Source organism: Eleutherodactylus coqui, chromosome 1, assembly GCF_035609145.1.
Source record: "Eleutherodactylus coqui strain aEleCoq1 chromosome 1, aEleCoq1.hap1, whole genome shotgun sequence".
Classification (NCBI taxonomy): Eukaryota; Metazoa; Chordata; class Amphibia; order Anura; family Eleutherodactylidae; genus Eleutherodactylus; species Eleutherodactylus coqui.
The window spans coordinates 197943593-197962924 of NC_089837.1; the positions used below are offsets into that span (position 1 = coordinate 197943593).

The 19332-nt window shown below is 42.6% G+C and overlaps 1 protein-coding gene across 2 annotated transcripts in view; it reads left to right on the forward strand.

The window, feature by feature from the left end:
* LOC136611236 (angiotensinogen-like) overlaps positions 1 to 7516 on the forward strand; it is a 39868-nt gene extending 32352 nt beyond the window's left edge. For both annotated transcript variants that reach the window (XM_066590607.1, XM_066590618.1), the window contains exon 5: positions 5486 to 7516. In XM_066590607.1, coding sequence (XP_066446704.1) covers positions 5486 to 5677 — 192 coding nt within the window. In that variant the 3' untranslated portion in view covers positions 5678 to 7516. The remainder of the gene's footprint in view (positions 1 to 5485) is intronic.
* Positions 7517 to 19332: the final 11816 nt, after the last annotated feature.

Consider the following 19332-nt stretch of genomic DNA (forward strand, 5'->3'; position numbering starts at 1 on the left):
TAGAGTTCCACCGTGTGGGCACGTTGCACAGCAGTCGGTGCACTGGCAGATTAAACCGATGTTGGAGGGTCCGCAGGGTGGCAGCGTCCGTCTTGGACTTGCGGAAATGTGCGCTGACCCGGCGCACCTTTCCGAGCAGGTATGACAAGTGTGGGTAGCTTTTCAGAAAGCGCTGAACCACCAAATTAAAAACATGGGCCAGGCATGGCACGTGCGTGAGGCTGCCGAGCTGCAGAGCCGCCACCAGGTTACGGCCGTTGTCACACACGACCATGCCCGGTTGGAGGCTCAGCGGCGAAAGCCAGCGGTTGGTCTGCTCTGTCAGACCCTGCAGCAGTTCGTGGGCCATGTGCCTCTTCTCTCCTAAGCTGAGTAGTTTCAGCACGGCCTGCTGACGCTTGCCCACCGCTGTGCTGCCACGCCGCGCGACACCGACTGCTGGCAACGTGCTGCTGCTGCTGACACATCTTGATTGTGAGACAGAGGTTGCGTTGGAGGAGGAGGAGGAGGAGGGTGGTTTAGTGGAGGAAGCATACACTGCCGCAGATACCAGCACCGAGCTGGGGCCCGCAATTCTGGGGGTGGGTAGGACGTGAGCGGTCCCAGGCTCTGACTCTGTCCCAGCCTCCACTAAATTCACCCAATGTGCCGTCAGGGAGATATAGTGGCCCTGCCCGCCTGTGCTTGTCCATGTGTCCGTTGTTAAGTGGACCTTGGCAGTAACCGCGTTGGTGAGGGCGCGTACAATGTTGCGGGAGACGTGGTCGTGCAGGGCTGGGACGGCACATCGGGAAAAGTAGTGGCGACTGGGAACCGAGTAGCGCGGGGCCGCCGCCGCCATCATGCTTTTGAAAGCCTCCGTTTCCACAAGCCTATACGGCAGCATCTCCAGGCTCATCAATTTGGCTATATGCACGTTTAACGCTTGAGCGTGCGGGTGCGTGGCGGCGTACTTGCGCTTGCGCTCAAACAGTTGCGCTAGCGACGTCTGGACGTTGCGCTGAGAGACATTGCTGGATGGGGCCGAGGACAGCGGAGGTGAGGGTGTGGGTGCAGGCCGGTAGGCACTCGTGCCTGTGTCCTCAGAGGGGGGTTGGATCTCAGTGGCAGGTTGGGGCACAGGGGGAGAGGCAGTGGTGCAAACAGGAGGCGGTGAACGGCCTTCGTCCCACCTTGTGGGGTGCTTGGCCATCATATGCCTGCGCATACTGGTGCTGGTGGTGGTGGCTCCCCAGCTGATCTTGGCGCGACAAAGGTTGCACACCACTGTTCGTCGGTCGTCAGGCGTCTCTGTGAAAAACTGCCACACCTTAGAGCACCTTGGCCTCTGCAGGGTGGCATGGCGCGAGGGGGCGCTTTGGGAAACAGTTGGTGGATTATTCGGTCTGGCCCTGCCTCTACCCATGGCCACCGCACTGGCTCGGCCTGTGCCCACACCCTGACTTGGGCCTCCGCGTCCTCGCCCGCGTCCACGTCCTCTAGGCCTACCCCTACCCCTCAGCATGGTGTATTACCAGTAGTGCAGAAACAGAACGCTGTAATTAAATGTGCCGCTTATTGGCCTGTGGTTGGAGGCTGACTTCGCTTACGGAACGCACAGCAGAGGCAGGAAAGAATTTTGCGCAAGCCTGCTGTAACACTTAGCTGGCTGCGTATGAATTAGGACAACTACCCCCAGCAGAGACCCAGTACACTTGTGGACAGGAATACAGCGGTGATGTAAGAGGCAACACAGAGGCAGAAAAGAATTTTGCGCAAGCCTGCTGTAACACTTAGCTGGCTGCGTATGAATTAGGACAAATACCCCCAGCAGAGACCCAGTACACTTGTGGACAGGAATACAGCGGTGATGTAAGAGGCAACACAGAGGCAGAAAAGAATTTTGCGCAAGCCTGCTGTAACACTTAGCTGGCTGCGTATGAATTAGGACAACTAACCCCAGCAGAGACCCAGTACACTTGTGGACAGGAATACAGCGGTGATGTAAAAGGCAACACAGAGGCAGAAAAGAATTTTGCGCAAGCCTGCTGTAACACTTAGCTGGCTGCGTATGAATTAGGACAACTACCCCCAGCAGAGACCCAGTACACTTGTGGACAGGAATACAGCGGTGATGTAAGAGGCAACACAGAGGCAGAAAAGAATTTTGCGCAAGCCTGCTGTAACACTTAGCTGGCTGCGTATGAATTAGGACAACTACCCCCAGCAGAGACCCAGTACACTTGTGGACAGGAATACAGCGGTGATGTAAGAGGCAACACAGAGGCAGAAAAGAATTTTGCGAAAGCCTGCTGTAACACTTAGCTGGCTGCGTATGAATTAGGACAACTACCCCCAGCAGAGACCCAGTACACTTGTGGACAGGAATACAGCGGTGATGTAAGAGGCAACACAGAGGCAGGAAAGAATTTTGCACAAGCCTGCTGTAACACTTAGCTGGCTGGGTATGAATTAGGACAACATCCCCCAGCAGAGACCCAGTACACCGAGGACGGTCACAGGCAGCCCAAATAGATTTTTTTTCCCAAATGTTTTTGGAAAGGCCCACTGCCCATATACACTAAATATGTTTTCTGTCCCTGCCTCACCACTACTGGCCCTGGACAATGTAAAATTACTGCAGGACGCAATGCTCTGCACGGCCGATATACAAAAAAAAAAAAAAGTGCAACACTGCAAAAAGCAGCCTCCACACTACTGCACACGGTTAGATGTGGCCCTAAGAAGGACTGTTGGGGTTCTTGAAGCCTAAAATAACTCCTAACGCTCTCCCTATAGCAGCTCCAGCATCAGCAGCACTGTCCCTGATCTCTGTCAGAATGCATCTGTGGCGAGCCACGGGAGGGGCCGATTTATATACTCGGGTGACACCTGATCTCGCCAGCCACTCACTGCAAGGGGGTGGTATAGGGCTTGAACGTCGCAGGGGGAAGTTGTAATGCCTTCCTTGTCTTTCTATTGGCCAGAAAAGCGCGCTAACGTCTCAGAGATGAAAGTGAAAGTAACTCGAACATCGCGTGGTACTCGTCTCGAGTAACGAGCATCTCGAACACGCTAATACTCGAACGAGTATCAAGCTCGGACGAGTACGTTCGCTCATCTCTAATCTGTACTTCTATATCTGGTTTACTTCTAGCTGTTCGCCTCTTGGTGAATTCCTACTATCCGTGTAACTAGTGCTCAAATCCTCACTACCACGAAGCAGGCCTGCTGTCTAACTCACAAGTCACTACTGGTGTGCACAGTTTGGCTCTTTCTAAGGCTGACCTTACTCATGACCCATTGTGGAAGTATTCATAGACGTACTTTCCTGATACCGGTCTGGTTATTCTGCAGCACAGTCCTGCATTCTCTAAGTACTCCTTAGAGTACTTTCTGTTTGTGGTCTCAGGTGACTCTTAAGAGATTAATCCAATAGTCCTCTGGCTTCCAGCAGATTCCTGTCTCCCCAGCAGCAACGTCTCACTTTGCTTGAAGCAAGTTTTATCATGGAGTGATTTTTGGGGTTTTATAATATATAGGTGTTTCTAGGTCACTTTAAAACTAAATTGGTCATTTAAAATATAGAGTTTTTAAAAAATTTCCTTCAAACTTTGAAAAATTGCTCCTATACTTAGAAGCTCTCTAGCATCCAAACTAAACAGAAGGAGGCTTACAAAATGATGCCAAGATACAGCAGACATAAGGTAAATGTTATTACCTATTTTTGTGGTATGAGTATCTGCCTTATAAGCAGAAACATTCAACATTTGAAAATTCCTTTCTAAAATACTATCCCTGGGAACAAGACAGTACTAGCTCTCATAAAGGAAGCCAAACAATCAAACTGAATAATGAACCAAGACTAGGCAAATACAAAGAAGAAAAGAGCAGACAAAAAAAGAGGCTGGGAAACAAGACTGGGCTAGACAACCCAAGGAGAAAGACTACACTGACAAGAACAAACTAGACTGGAACAAGTTACCTGAACTTAAATAGGGATTACTGGATTTAAATGCGCCTTGTTACTGTTATGATGAGCAACCACACTACAGAAGACAGGAATACTTAAAAGGAGGCTAGCCAATGAAAAGCTCCACCCTAAGGGAGGTTGGCTGAACAGTAAGGTCAATTTATCTACCCTAGTGGATGACTTGTTGGAACAGTTGCAATGCAACCATCCCAACAACAAGTTAGAAAGCAGGAGATGATGATCCAGCAATAGAATTACTGCTGATTGTAACAATAGACTAATAATAATTAGAAAGTTTTATTATAAATACAAATAGCTAAGAAAATCTATATACTATTCCATAATGTCTTTACAGCTTTGTTACATTGTCATGCAATTGGGTTTTAAAAATTCTAGATTCTATTTAATGGTTTGTATTGGTGCAGCCAATAACATACTACTGTCACAGAGCATTCTATCGCAGCTCACCTACTCCTGCAGCCATGAGGCATTGCTGTCATGCTCCTGCTCCTTCCTTTGCTAGTTCCCTGAGATCTGCTCACAGTGCTTCCCCCCAATCTCTTGATGGGTCTGCATGTGCTCCACCAATCACCAGCTGGTATCTGCTATATTTAGGTGGATGCCTAAGCAGTTGGTTTCATACTATTGTGACAAAGGTCCTTTTTGTGTTTCTGCTTATAACGTGTGCATTTACTTTTTCTTATAAATTCTTTATTTGTAATTTTCATTTACCAGAAACATTTGCACTTCAGTATCAGTGGAGTGGCATGCATGTCTAGATGACACGTACTATTCCTGACTTCTGTACTCTCTGTCCTGACCTGTAAGCCTGGATCTTGTTTATGTACCTACCCTGACTCAAGCTTGTCTCACTACTATGTGCCTGTTAACACGTACAGTTACTACTGCGCCTTGGCCCAGTGTGCAGGACTATTTGAGCATGCAATCGCCTGGGGACCCCACACCAAAGCCGTTATCCCACTTGGAGGGGTTAAGCGAGGTTCCCCAGGGGCTGCAACCTCAGTTAGCCCAAAACCAAACCAGTGTGTAGCAAGGCAGATCTACATCCACCTGTCTGACACCTACTACTTTTTAGGTGACGTTAAACACTCTTATATGAATTAAGATCAAATAATTATAAGAGTCAATCCTTTATTGGCTAACCAAAAAAATTATATTTGCAAGCTTTCAGAGCACAGAGGCCCCTTTCATCAGTTGAGTTAACAAATTCAGCAAATATATGCAAATATAGGTTTGTTTGGTCAGCCAATGAAGATATCACTTTTAGAATACTTTTATCCTTTTTATATAAGAGTTTGTAACATCACATAAATTGTGCTGGCTAACATGGTACTGTGTATTATACAATAAATACTCCTATGTTGTATTGTACAGATTCAAGTAAAGAGGATAATTAACAGCTTCACTAATTGTAATTAAATGTTAAGGCAGATTTCCGATTTTGTACTGTTAGTAACCACTATTCATTTTAAAATCTTGATGCTAAATTGTAATCCTGTTCTGTTTTTATAGGTTATTAACACTGTTGATTTTGAGCTGGAAGAAAGTGATGCAGATCCAAATGGAGAAAGCAATGTACCAGAGACCAAAGAAAAGCCAGCGGAAGTAAAGTTGAATAAGCCGTTTGTTGTGGCCTTGTTTGAAGGCACTACCAAAGCGTTACTTCTGTTTGGAAGAGTAATACACCCAACAAACATCATTTAATATCAATCATATTTAACATTCTTAAAAATTTGGTGAAAATTCTAATAGCTAATGTTATAAATGAATGCATTGTTGGTAACAATACAATATAACTCTGACTCTTCCATAATAAATATCAGAAAATAAATACAGAATATTTGATGGAACGTTGACATTGAGTTATGCACATGTATTATAAATTACAATATACACAATATATAAACTCCAAAATGGTGTGTTGCATAAAAGACTACTTCCATCCAAAATACTATGCAAATATATATTGGAATTGCTCTGCTTTGCTTTGTTGATATTGTTTTTTTTTCAATACTTTGAATTAAATTCCCAGAAACTGACAATCAATTGCCCCTTTTATCAACAGGTACTAAAAAGCTCATTCTAAAATAAAATGTAAAAAAGCGCACGAGGTGGATATACTGCGGATTTTCCACTGCAGAATTACAGGCAGAAAATCAGCAGATTTTACCATAACACAACCATACTCTTTTCAGAATCCAAGTTAAATCCAAAGCAAAGTTGTCCGTTGTGCTGAATTTAAATCAAAATATGATTGTTCCCAGCAAGAGAAACCAAGTAATCTTGTTGGTTTGATAGCTTTTAATAGCTAACAAAAATACATAATGGTAATGCCAGCTTTCAGACCTCACAGGGTACTTTATTAAAGCATAATGGAATGGATCTGAAGAGTCATGCATATTTAAAACACATACTTATGACAAGGCACAGACATGGATGTGATTAATTTGCACTTAAAAAAATAGTCACTGATAAGGGAGTGAAGGTTTTATGGTCTCTGAATTAGTGAATACTACCACAGAAATACAAACATCTTTAAGAAGGCACTGATAAGGTAGTGAAGGTTTTATGGTCCCTAAATTAGTGTTGGGGGGCTTGTCTCCAGGCCAGCAGTGTTATCTGTGCTAGAGATTTCTCATACTTCCCAATTACGCATAAATCCTTGTGAATACTTTAACCCTCCATTAAAAGTGTCAAAAGTTGTTATGAATTTATATTTCCACATTCTTCTATGGCTTTGTGACCTGAAATTGCCCTTCAGTATCATAACTTTCATATCCTCTATGTCGTGTCCATGACTAGAAAAGTGCTCTGCTACAGGTAATTCTGTCTTTCTCTGTTTAATTGTGTGGCGATGATACCTCATCCTCACTTTAAGTGTTTGTTCGGTTTCTCCAACATAGCAGGACATTTACTACACAGGATCAGATACACAACATCAGATTTGGAACATGTGAATGTCCCAGGAATCTTATAGTCCTGCTGTGTGTTGGGAATCCGTATCCTGTCCGCGGTCAGTACATGTGAGCAGGTCTTGCAGCTCCTTACGTTACAGTGATAAGTTCCTTTTTCTGTGTCAGAGGGCAAGATTACTTGGTTTCTCTTGCTGAGAGCAATCACATTTTGCTCTACTGGCTAAAGCTTTTTTGAATTTAAATCAGCACCATGCCAACTTATGTTGTGGATTATCATCATGCATTTCACGCTTTGCGATCTTCAGCAAAATCCATGAAATATTAAGACTTTGGTATAAAAATGTGGCATAAAATCCGCCCCGTATGGCCTTATTCTAAAAATTTCTCTAATATTAACTGTTTAGGTGCAGTATTTTTTCAGATTACAACTGTAAGTATTTAATGCAGAAGAACGTTCCAAAGCCCCATAGTTATTCTCATTAACATGCCGCCTGTATAGCACGTCACGCTCTAAACCTAACAGGAATGTTATGTACAGTATGTCATGTGTAGTGATAAGCACATTTCCACTTCTAAAAGTTATGGTCATCTTTGCATTAAAATTTATTGTATTTTTCATTTGCTTCATAAATGCAAAACTAAGCAGCTTTGTAGTCTTCATTAAAAATTAACTTATATTTTATGTTTAAACAGTTTTTTTGGTATTAAATAACATAGTCATACAATGTATGGTGCAAGGATTTATTTGACTACCGACGAATACAACGCCCATATAGATTGTTCACAGCACCTCGGGTACCCATATATAATGAAATGTCAGTCCAGTAATTGTGACCTACTGAAAACTTAGGAGGAAGCTCTTAAGGAGACCCCAGTTGCTCATATAACAGACTAGCTGATATACCCGGCTTCGCCTGAGTTAATTTGGTACTGGTGTTTATCTGGTGTTCACACGGAAAATCTTATGAAGTCGTGGTTTCTTTAGAGATACTGAGGAAAAACATATGTTCACCATTTTGCATAGTTCTCTGCGTTACCCAGGAAACACCACGTGGAGGTAACCATGCGACGTTTCCTTCATATAAAATGACATCAGGAAGTGAGAGAATTAGATTACGTACATAAAATTTGGACACTAATTCTTTTGCGCTTAGAATTGAATAATCGAGTTGGGACCTATTAACTTTTCCTATTTATGACACAATCAATGCTCGTGCCAAATTTCCCGTTTCTATGACACCGGAATGTGAGAGATTTAGATGTACATAAAATGTGGACGCTAATTCTTTTGCGCATAGAATTGAATAATGGAGTTGGGACCCATTAGCTTTCCCTATTTATGACATAATCAATGCTCGTGCCAAATTTCCCATTTCTATGACACCGGAAAGTGAGAAAATTACATTCCGCATGTAAAATTTGGACGCTAATTCTTTTGCATATAGAATTGAATAATGGAGTTGGGACCCATTAGCTTTTCCTATTTATGACATAATCAATGCTCGTGCCAAATGTCCCGTTTCTATGACACCGGAAAGTGAGAAAATTAGATTCCGTATGTAAAATTTGGATGCTAATTCTTTTGCGCATAGAATTGAATAATGGAGTTGGGACCTATTAACTTTTACTATTTATGACATAATCAATGCTCGTGCCAAATTTCCTGTTTCTATGACACCGGAAAGTGAAAAAATTACATTCCGCACGTAAAATTTCGACGCCAATTCTTTTGCGCTAGAATTGAATAATGGAGTTGGGACCTATTAACTTTTCCTATTTATGACATAATCAATGCTCGTGCCAAATTTCCCGTTTCTATGACAACGGAAAGTGAGAAAATTACATTCCGCACGTAAAATTTGGACGCTAATTCTTTTGCGCATAGAATTGAATAATCGAGTTGGGACCCATTAGCTTTTCCTACTTATGACATAATCAATGCTCGTGCCAAATTTCCCGTTTCTATGACACCGTAAAGTGAGAAAATTACATTCCGCATGTAAAATTTCGACGCCAATTCTTTTGCGCTAGAATTGAATAATCGAGTTGGGACCTATGAACTTTTACTATTTATGACATAAGTAATGCTCGTGCCAAATTTCCTGTTTCTATGACACCGGAAAGTGAAAAAATTACATTCCGCACATAAAATTTTGACGCCAATTCTTTTGCGCTAGAATTGAATAATGGAGTTGGGACCTATTAACTTTTCCTATTTATGACACAATCAATGCTCGTGCCAAATTTCCCGTTTCTATGACACCGGAAAGTGAGAAAATTACATTCCGCACATAAAATTTCGACGCCAATTCTTTTGCGCTAGAATTGAATAATGGAGTTGGGACCTATTAACTTTTCCTATTTATGACATAATCAATGCTCGTGCCAAATTTCATGTTTCTATGACACCAGAAAGTGAGAAAATTAGATTCCGTACGTAAAATTTGGACGCTGATTCTTTTGCGCATAAAATTGAATAATCGAGTTGGGACCCATTAGCTTTTCCTATTTATGACATAATCAATGCTCGTGCCAAATTTCACGTTTCTATGACATTGGGAAGTGAGAGATTTAGATTATGTACGTAAAATTTTGACGCCAATTCTTTTGCACATAGAATTGAATAATCGAGTTGGGACCCAATTTCTTTTCCTATTTTGGAGATAATCTATGCTCGTGCCAAATTTCATGTTTCTACGACATCGTGAAGTTGGAGAACATTTGGCGAGTCAGTCAGTGAGTGAGTGAGTGAGGGCTTTCAGCTTTATATATATAGATATTAACACAAACATCATATCCGTAGCAACTGCAATCTTATGTTTGTCAGTATAACACTAGAAAATATAACCTTTTACAAACACAAATTTACTTATATTTGATTGCAGTAGACCTTGTGCAGCTCCTGTACATGGCTGGCTGTGCAGCTTCTTATATAAATCTTTTTCTTATATATATCTTTACTCTGCTACTGGCTATGTTTGTCCCCCTTTTTTCCTCTTGGTATTAGAGATACCAGGGAGGAGATTGTACATGGCAGACAAAATGAAGAGAAGGGAGAAAGCATCCAAGTCTTCAGGGAGGACAGATAAAACAGTGTTTGAATTATAGAAAGGGCAGAAAGCGCACAGGTCAGTCAACAGGAAGAAGGGAGGGGAAATCATACAGGCTTTGTAACAGTGAAAGAGAAAAGAACCCATAGAAGTCCCTGCCAGGATGGAAAGGAACAATACTCAGCATTAGTTTCTGTCAGTACAAGGAGGAAGAGAGGCTTCAAGGACTGCAAAAGGTGCAATTAGTATAGGAATGAAGTTGTGCTAGTTTATGCTATCTAGTGAATGCAGTAGCATCTTGGAAACATAGACCCCACATCAAACATGTCTTACTGGGAGGTACATGCCTGCTTGAGAATAGTATGAAACTATGAACAAGTTAAACTTTGCATATCAGGGGGTCTTAAAACGAATATCAGCGAAGAAAAATTGCAGTCTGAAACTTAGTGCAAATTTTGGCTTGTTTTTTTAAACTCTAAATACCGGTAACTACTAATTTATGACCTAGCTGGAGAATCATCAGAAAGGAAGTAAGGGCAGAAGGAGTCTGTGGAGCAGAGAGGGGAAGCATGGGAGCATTGGAGCAGCACCAGAGCCGCAAGAAGATCAGGAGAGATTCTGGGGAAGAGCCGCTGGAGGATCCGTCCAACGGGAAGAAGAGGAGCAGATCTTAGAGTGCCAGGAGGCCAAAGAGTGCAACTGCTGGGAGAGAGGACCCAAAGCTGAGCCTACAGGTGACATTATCAGGCTGAAGAGGAGCTTTCAAGAAGACTGCTGCGGACAAGGGCATATAAATATATTTTGTGTGTGTGAGTGTAAGTGGGTATAAGTTAGTGTGTGAGTACAAGTTTGCAAAGTTGGCAGATGAGGGGGATGCCAGTACAGGGTCAGCAGCATGACATGCCCTCTGATCGCCAAGGGCGATGACTGCTTCAGTAAGAAGGGGAGTGTAGGGCAGGCTAGACAAGTCTTAGTGGTGAGGGACTCAATTATAAGGGGGACAGACAGGGCAATCTGCCACAAAGACCAGGCTCATCGAGCAGTGTGTTGTCTTCCTGCTGCTCAAGTTCGACACATCGCGGATTGAGTTGACAGATTACTGAGAGGGGCTGGTGAGGATCCAGCGATCATGGTGCACATTGGCACCAATGACAAAGTTAGTGGTCAATGGAGGACCCTCACAAACGATTTCAGGGACCTAGGATCCAGGCTTAGGGTGAGGACTTGCAAGGTAGTTTTCTCAGAAATACTACCTGTACCATAAGCCACACCAGAAAGGCAGCAGAAGCTTAGGGAGGTAAACAAGTGGCTCCAGAATTAGTCTAAGAAGGAAGACTTCGGGTTCTTGTAGAACTGGGTGGACTTCGCTGTCGACTACAGGCTCTATAGTAGGGATGGACTGCATCTCAATGGGAAGGGTGCAGCTGTGCTGGGGGAGAAGATGCCTGAAGATTGGAGGAGTGTTTACACTTGGGACTGGGGGAGAGGGAAAAAAGAGTCATAGGGGGGAAGACAGTGTAGACAGTGATTTAGGACCAAGTATTGAGAATGGGGGTCGAGCGGGGGGTGCAGTTAGAACTGACAGAACAGCTAATAAGACCATAAGTAGCATAATGAATATGAGGAAAAACAACAATATAGTAAATTGTATGGCAAGGATTGCACAGTAAAGTGGATCAGCTTGAAGGGAAAATGTCTGAAGAAAATTACCATATAAAGGAATAACGGAAACATGGCTTGATGATAAGAGTGATTGGGCGGTGAATTAAGAAGATTATAATCTCTTCAGAAAAGACCGAGGGAAATAAAAAGGGGTATATTTGTATGTTAAATCCTACTTAATGCCGAGGCTACAAGAAGATATAGGTGTTTGAAATGAACACGTGGAATCTCTGTGGGTAGAAATACTGGGAGGGAAAAATAATAAGATCCTGATAGGGGGTTTTATAGGCCACCAAAAATAAAAGAAGCTGCAAACTTATTAAAAAGACAAATAGAAGAAGTGTCAAACCGCAATGAAGTAATTATTATGCGAGACTTTAATTATCCAGATATAATATGGGAAGATGAAACCTGCGAATCTTACAAAGGTGATAAGTTCTTGAGTACAATTAAAGATAACTAAGTTACCCAACTTGAGCCGGAGCCAACTAGTGTGAGGGCCATCCTGGACTTATTATTAACTAACAAACTGGACAGGAATCGTTTGAGACGAAATAATGTGCGGATTGTGGGCCTCCCAGAGAAGGCGGAGGGGAGCAACCCCCCAGAATTCTTCGAAACCTGGCTTCCCGAGCTGTTTGGGAGAAATACCTTCACAACAATGTTCGCAATTGAAAGGGCCCACCGTGTGCCTACACGACCCCTCCCCCCCCGGAGCTCCTGCACGGCCGATACTCATTAAACTACTACACTTCAGAGACCGCGATGCTATACTCCAAAAAGCCTGTGAAAAGGGAGAAATCCAATTCAATGGAGCTAAAGTGTCCTTCTTCCCAGATTTTTCTACAGATCTACAAAAAAGGCGTGCAACGTTCATCGAAATAAAGAGACGACTGAGAAATTTACAAGTACCATATGCGATGCTATACCCAGCCGAACTGAGAGTTGCAACACTAGGAACAACGCACTTCTTTGACAACCCAAAAGAAACCACCTCCTGGCCAGACCGCAACGAGGAGCGGATTCGGATGGGAAAATCACCACGTGAATCACCATGCAGAGAGGATAACACCTAAAGAAAACGCAAGCGCAAATGCATATCCTGTGGGGACCGGGATCATAAAAGGAGCTTCTGAGAGGAGAAGTACAGACTGATTGTACCTGAAGAACAAGCCACATCGCCTAGGAGAATGGAGGACTGGTACCCCGATCCGATTGGAATACAACGGATTCGTGAGTTTTATGTTGGGATTGTTCAGTGTTTGGTCTCTCTCTCCTATGTTGGGGTAATGTTAAGTATTTTACGAGTAGAGGGGATAATGTTATACAGTAGAAATATTGTTCAAAGAGGGGAGGTGGGGTGGAATGGTAATATAAATGTACGGATGAAGTGTTAGGTGACAGTAACGGAAAAATGTAGAAGACAGGAGGGCGGATGGATATATCTATGGATGAGGGGTGATAGATCAAAATCTTGTGGGTGTGACTTCCCGCCGAGTCCGGACATCATTATGCATTTATATGTAATAAGCGATGGCAAGGTGCAGATGGCGGAGATTGTGATGTCAACGGATGAGGTGGGGAGAGACACTGACAAATATGTAATGGGCAGCGACTTGTGCGGTATTGGTACAGAGACGCGGACCCTCCCAGTGCGACTCACTCACCCATATAGGGTCAGATGGAAGCACTTAGAAAATATTAATCCTGGGGAATGTAATAAACAAAGAAAATGAATGGAAAGGTTAGGATTATTTCATGGAATGTGAGAGGAATGGGCGACCCGGCGAAACGCTCGGCGATATTACAGGTAATCAAAGAGCAAGGTCCAGCTATTGTATGTCTGCAAGAAACTCATTTACCAAAAAAAACGCAGATACATTTAAGGTGGGGGGGTTGGGACATAGTTTTCATTCCACGCATACGAGATGTTCCAGGGGGGTCAGTATAGTAGTGCACAGAAATATACCATTTAACCCCTTGAGTGGCAGGTTTTCTACCACCCTGTCGTGCCCACCAGGGCAGGTTTTTTAAAATGGTCTAATCATTGAATTTCAACTAGTTTTGCAGTTGCGTCTCAAGAGCCATAACTTTTTCATTTTTCCATTGACACAGCCATATGAGGGCTTGTTTTTTGCGGGACAAGTTGTGATTTTTTAAACGGGGGAGGAAAAAAAGAAATGGGGAAAAAAGAAAAAAAGGGGCCATGTCATTAAGGGGTTAAATAATGTATTAACTTCCTTCTCTGGGTCATTACGACGCACAAGGATACCACATGTGTGATTGTATTTTTGATTTTTTACAAAGTAAAGGGAGACAAGTGTTTTTTTAATTTTTTTAATAATTTTTTTACTTTTTTATTTTTTTATTTTTTTTTATTTTATTTTATTTTTGTCCCTTTAGGGGACTTCCACAGGAACCCATCAGGACCCCTGATCACATTCCGGGGTCCGATGATGACAGCCCTTTACATGCTGCAGTGACAGCCCTTTACATGCTGCAGTCACATAGACTGCAGCATGTAAAGGGTTAACACAGCAGAGATCGGAGGTTTTCTCTGATCTCTGCTGTAAGAGCTAGTACCTAGCTGTCCTCTGACAGCTAACAACCAGCTCTCCCTGCCACAGAGACCATCGGCTTGCTTCTGACAAGCCGATGGTCTCTATGGCAACCTGTAAACAAAGCAGGAGGTTGCCGACATGTCGGCAATATCTTCTGCTGTTTTTTCAAAGCCCTTGCACTGCTCTGTGTGGGTCTGTGCAGGCAGAGCACACTGTCACAGCTTGTGGCATTGTGCTCTGCAGCTCCCATAGTGATACATAGCCCGGAAATCTTCCGGGCTATGTTGCTATGAGCAGTGGAGCTCGTCCCCAGAAATTTTCCGGGCGTGCCACTCAAGGGGTTAAATGCTTCACACAGAAAATCGACCCAGAGGGCCGATTTATATGCCTACACTGTAAAATTTACAACTACACGTGTTCTTATCTCAATATACATCCCACCCCCATATAATAGCTCAATAGTGCGGCAAGCAGTGGGGTTTGCGTCGGAAACACCAGACATCCCAGTCCTTATAATCGGTGACTTTAACTCGGTTAGTAACCCCATACAGGACAGGTTACGGGTGGAAAATATTAGTGGGGAAAGGGGCCTGACACCGCTAAGCCGGTTATTAGACGAAATGTTACTGATAGATATATGGCGAACACGATACCCCACAGGCAAACAATACTCATGTTACTCGACCACATACCAATCCTTGTCCAGAATAGACCTAGCAGTGGGAAATACTAAATTATATAGTGATACAATATCAGTTGAATATCTACCAAGAGTCATATCTGACCACTCCCTGCTACGGTTAGACATACAACACTGCAATAATGATAGTTATATCCATAAAAGATGGAAACTAAATCCACACTGGTTAAATATACTAAATAAAGAAAACATAAAAACAACTCTAATGGAATATTTTGAATTAAACAAAGAAACAACAAGTATGACAGTTTGCTGGGAGGCCATGAAAGCATATATGAGGGGAGTATATATACAACAAATTACTCAGGCAAAAAATAGACATAGAGAAACGGGACAAAAGGCTGCAGGAAAGTCTGAAAGAGACTGAGGCAAAATTTGTAAAAGAGGGCATCATAGCAACACTAAATATATGGAAAAAGGCCCAAGAAGCACTCAATAAATATTCATTGGAGACAGCGGCCACCAAGAATGGGTTCCGAAAACAGTCATACTATGAGGAGGGGGAAAGAACGGGACATACGTAGCAGTTATAGCCCGAGCACACAATAGCTCTACCTATATTATAGAACTAAAAAATACACAGGGCAATATTGTCAGGGATACACCCTCCATAAGGGAGACTGCCCGGGAATTTTACTCCTCCCTGTACTCCTCCAGATTGGATAAATCAGCGGAACAGATTGAGGGGTATTAAGCAGGAATAACAACACATAAACTGACAGAAGAACAGAAGGAGTTTCTTGACGCACCACTGGATCTGGAAGACATGCAAGAGGCAGTAAAGGATATGCAAAACAACAAGGCCCCTGGGGAAGACGGCTTCCCGATAGATTATAAGCAGTACGCGGACATTTTGGTGCCGCGTCTCCTAGACACAGTGGTTGAGGCAGAGAAGCAAGGTGAATTACCGCAGACAATGAGAAAGGCAAAGATAACAATCTTACTAAAACCAGAAAAGGACCCCCTGTTGATGGACTCATATAGGCCAATCTCGCTATTGAATGCAGATGTTAAAATAATAGCTAAGGTCCTGGCAAATCGACTATCCAAGGTGGTATCCACTTTGGTGCACTCAGACCAGAGTGGGTTTAGACCGGCGAGATCAACGGCAGCGAATATCTGTAGATTATTTCTAAATTTGCAAATACCAGTAGATAACCCCGGAGATAGAATAATATGCTCCTTAGATGCGGCTAAGGCATTTGATAGTGTCGAGTGGCAATACCTGTGGAAAGTATTAGAAAAAATGGGATGTGGCCCAGCGTTTGTGCGTTTGGTAAAACTGCTATATACGGGGGTAGGGGCGGATGTGTTCATCAACGGGGGGTCCTCAGATGCGCTCCCACTGTACAGGGGAACAAGACAGGAGTGCCCGCTATCACCACTTCTGTTTGCTCTGGCAATAGAGCCCCTTGCATGCAGAATACGAGCCCATCAGGGAATAGTGGGCTTCCAAAGAGGAAATATGGAAGAAAAAATTGCTCTATACGCAGACGATATACTGCTATTTCTGGGGGATGCAAAAAAGTCTTTGGAAGTTACTATGCAAAGAATAACCCAAATACTAGAAGAAGGGGGAATGAAAACTTTCGAACAACTAAGACAGAATCACAATATACCCAACAGCGAATTTTATAGATATCTACGGCTTAGGCACGCCCTTCAAGCGGAAATGGGCACAGCGGAAGTAACAGTGACAACAAATATAGTAGCAGACATAATAGGAAATGCTAACACCACGGCTGGGAAAATATCACAATTATACTGCTATGTACAGGACACAGTGAACGCACGTAACCCGATTCTGACCAAAGCAAAATGGGAGGCAGACATTGGCCCTATTGAGGAGTCGCACTGGGAGGAAATCCTACAAATGATACCTAGATTATCTCTGAGCGAATCGCACAGACTGTCACAATTATTTCTCATAGAGTGTACCGTACTCCGGTTTTGTTACACAGTATAGGAATAAGAACCTCTCCTGTATGTGCGCGATGCAAGACCCACACGGCAGACCTAATCCATATGCTGTGGCGATGCCCAAAGCTGCACAGATATTGGGCTGAAATACGAGATACAATAAACACAGTATTTGGTATAGCCATGGATTTCACACCGTTTGTGTGTATATTAGGCTATACACAGGACCTAGCGTTAGATGAACACGAGAAACTGGCGGTAGCCAGACTGTTATTTCTGGCTAGAAAAACAATAACTCAGCACTGGTTGGATGAGGCCCCACCCACATTAAGCGAATTCAAAAGCAAAGTTAACCAGATCCTCTCATGGGAAAAAAATATATATGCCAAACGCAAGACCAGCCAAAAATATTATGACATATGGCTAAGATGGATACACGCCCAGAGCCAAATAGTGAGCTATGGAACAAATATATAGAGTGTGGTATGGAAAGCCGTGTGGGTCGGCATTTGCAAATCAAGGATCTAATTCAGGAACAGAGGGGTAGAAATAAAAAGACTCAAAAAAGAAGTCATGTGCCATAAACAAGGTTTATTAAACAAGAAAAAGACGAACAAAACAATGATTTAATGAAAATAAATCAGAATGGGCACTATGTAGAGGCAGGAAATGCGTAGTACGGAGGGAGAGAGAGAGACCAAATAACTGACAGAGATGTCTATCTGCCCACTGAATGCAACAAGATTAACTTTATCTGTACCAGAATGATGAAAGAAAGGAAAACAAGAAGAAGAATACTATGGATGTTAAAATGAACACTTACTGTGGAAACCCTCATTAACGGTTATTACGCAGTTAAAATACGAGATAGTCTCTAGATTTTCACATTCTTTTTATACTGCGGACTGAAAGTTGGGAGAGAGACCTTGGGGGGGGAAACAGTTATGTGCAATGATGTTGTGTGATATGCTTAAAGTATGGAAGGAAAAAGTTGAAAATGTTTAATGAAAAAAGCATTTAATAATAAAAAAAAAAAAAAAACTGGACAGAATCACAAGGGTGGAGGGACACTTGGGGAATACTGACCACAATATAATTAATTTCCAGTTGTCATTCAATAGGAAGCCTTATCAGGGAGGGACAAAACAACTAAACTTTAGTAAAGCAAAATTTGATCAGCTCAGAACTACTATCAGCAACATTAATTGGGACAACATCCTCAAAAATAATAGTACAGGTGACAAATGGGCGAAGCTTAAAAACATCCTAAGTACCTCATGTGAGCAATTCATACTAATTAAAAATAAAAGAATTACAAGTAGAAGGAAACCAATGTGACTCGACAAGAAGGGGCTATAAGCAAAAAAAGAAAGTGCTTTAACTACTAAAACAAGAAGGCAGTGAAGAAGTGCTAAAACATACAGGGAGAAAAACAAATTCTGAAAGGAAAAGATAAAAACTGCAAAGGAGGAGGCAGAAAGACTGATTACCAAAGAGAGGCATACACTCAAGGATTCTAAGGGAACTAAGTGATAGACAGACCGCTATTATATTTAGGGACACTATCGAGACCGGGGTTGTACCACTGGACTGGCGTGTTGCCAATATGGTTTCAATATACAAAAAGGGGTCAAGAAGGGAGCCTGGTAACTACAGGCGGGAAAGTCTTACTCCAATAATTGGAAAAATGTTTGAGGGTTTCTGAGAGTATTCTATCCTGGAATACCTCAAGGAAAACAACGGTATAACTCCTCATCAGCATGGGTTTACGATGGGTCGATCATGCCAGATCAATTTGATCAGCTTTTTCAATGAATTAAGTTCTAGGCTAGATCTGGGAGAGTCTATTGATCTTGTATATCTGGATTTTTCTAAAGCATTTAACACCGTGCCCCATAATCGGCTGATCTATAAATGAGACAACCTGGCCTGGAAGAAAACGTGTGTAGTTGGGTAAAGAACTGGCTCGGAGATAGAAAGCAGAGGGTGGTAATGAATGGTTTGTACTCGGATTGGGCCACTGTTGTTAGTGGGGTGCCAAAGTGTTCAGGATTAGGCCCCATTATATTCAATGTATTTATCAATTACCTGGGACTGCACTGTAAAATATCGATATTTGCAGACAATACAAAATTATACAAGATAATTATTACAATGGAGGACAATGTACTGCTGCAAATGGACCTAGATAAATTGGGGGCTTGGGTAGAAAAATGGCAAATGAAGTTCAATATTGATAAATGTAAGGTAATGCACATGGGCATGAGAAACGGATGTCACCAATATACACTAAATGATGTACTGTTAGGGAAAAGTGATACAGAAAGAGACCTGGGGGTACTAGTTGACTGTAGACTTAACTGGAGCAATCAATGCCAGTCAGCGGCTGCAAAAGGAAATAGTCTTGAGGGACATTAGCCCCTTAACGACACAGCCCTTTTCTTTCCATTTTCGTCTTTTCCTCCCCTTTTAAAAAATCATAACTCCTTTATTTATCCATCAACGTCGCTATATGAGGGCTTGTTTTTTGTGAGATGAATTGTATTTTTTA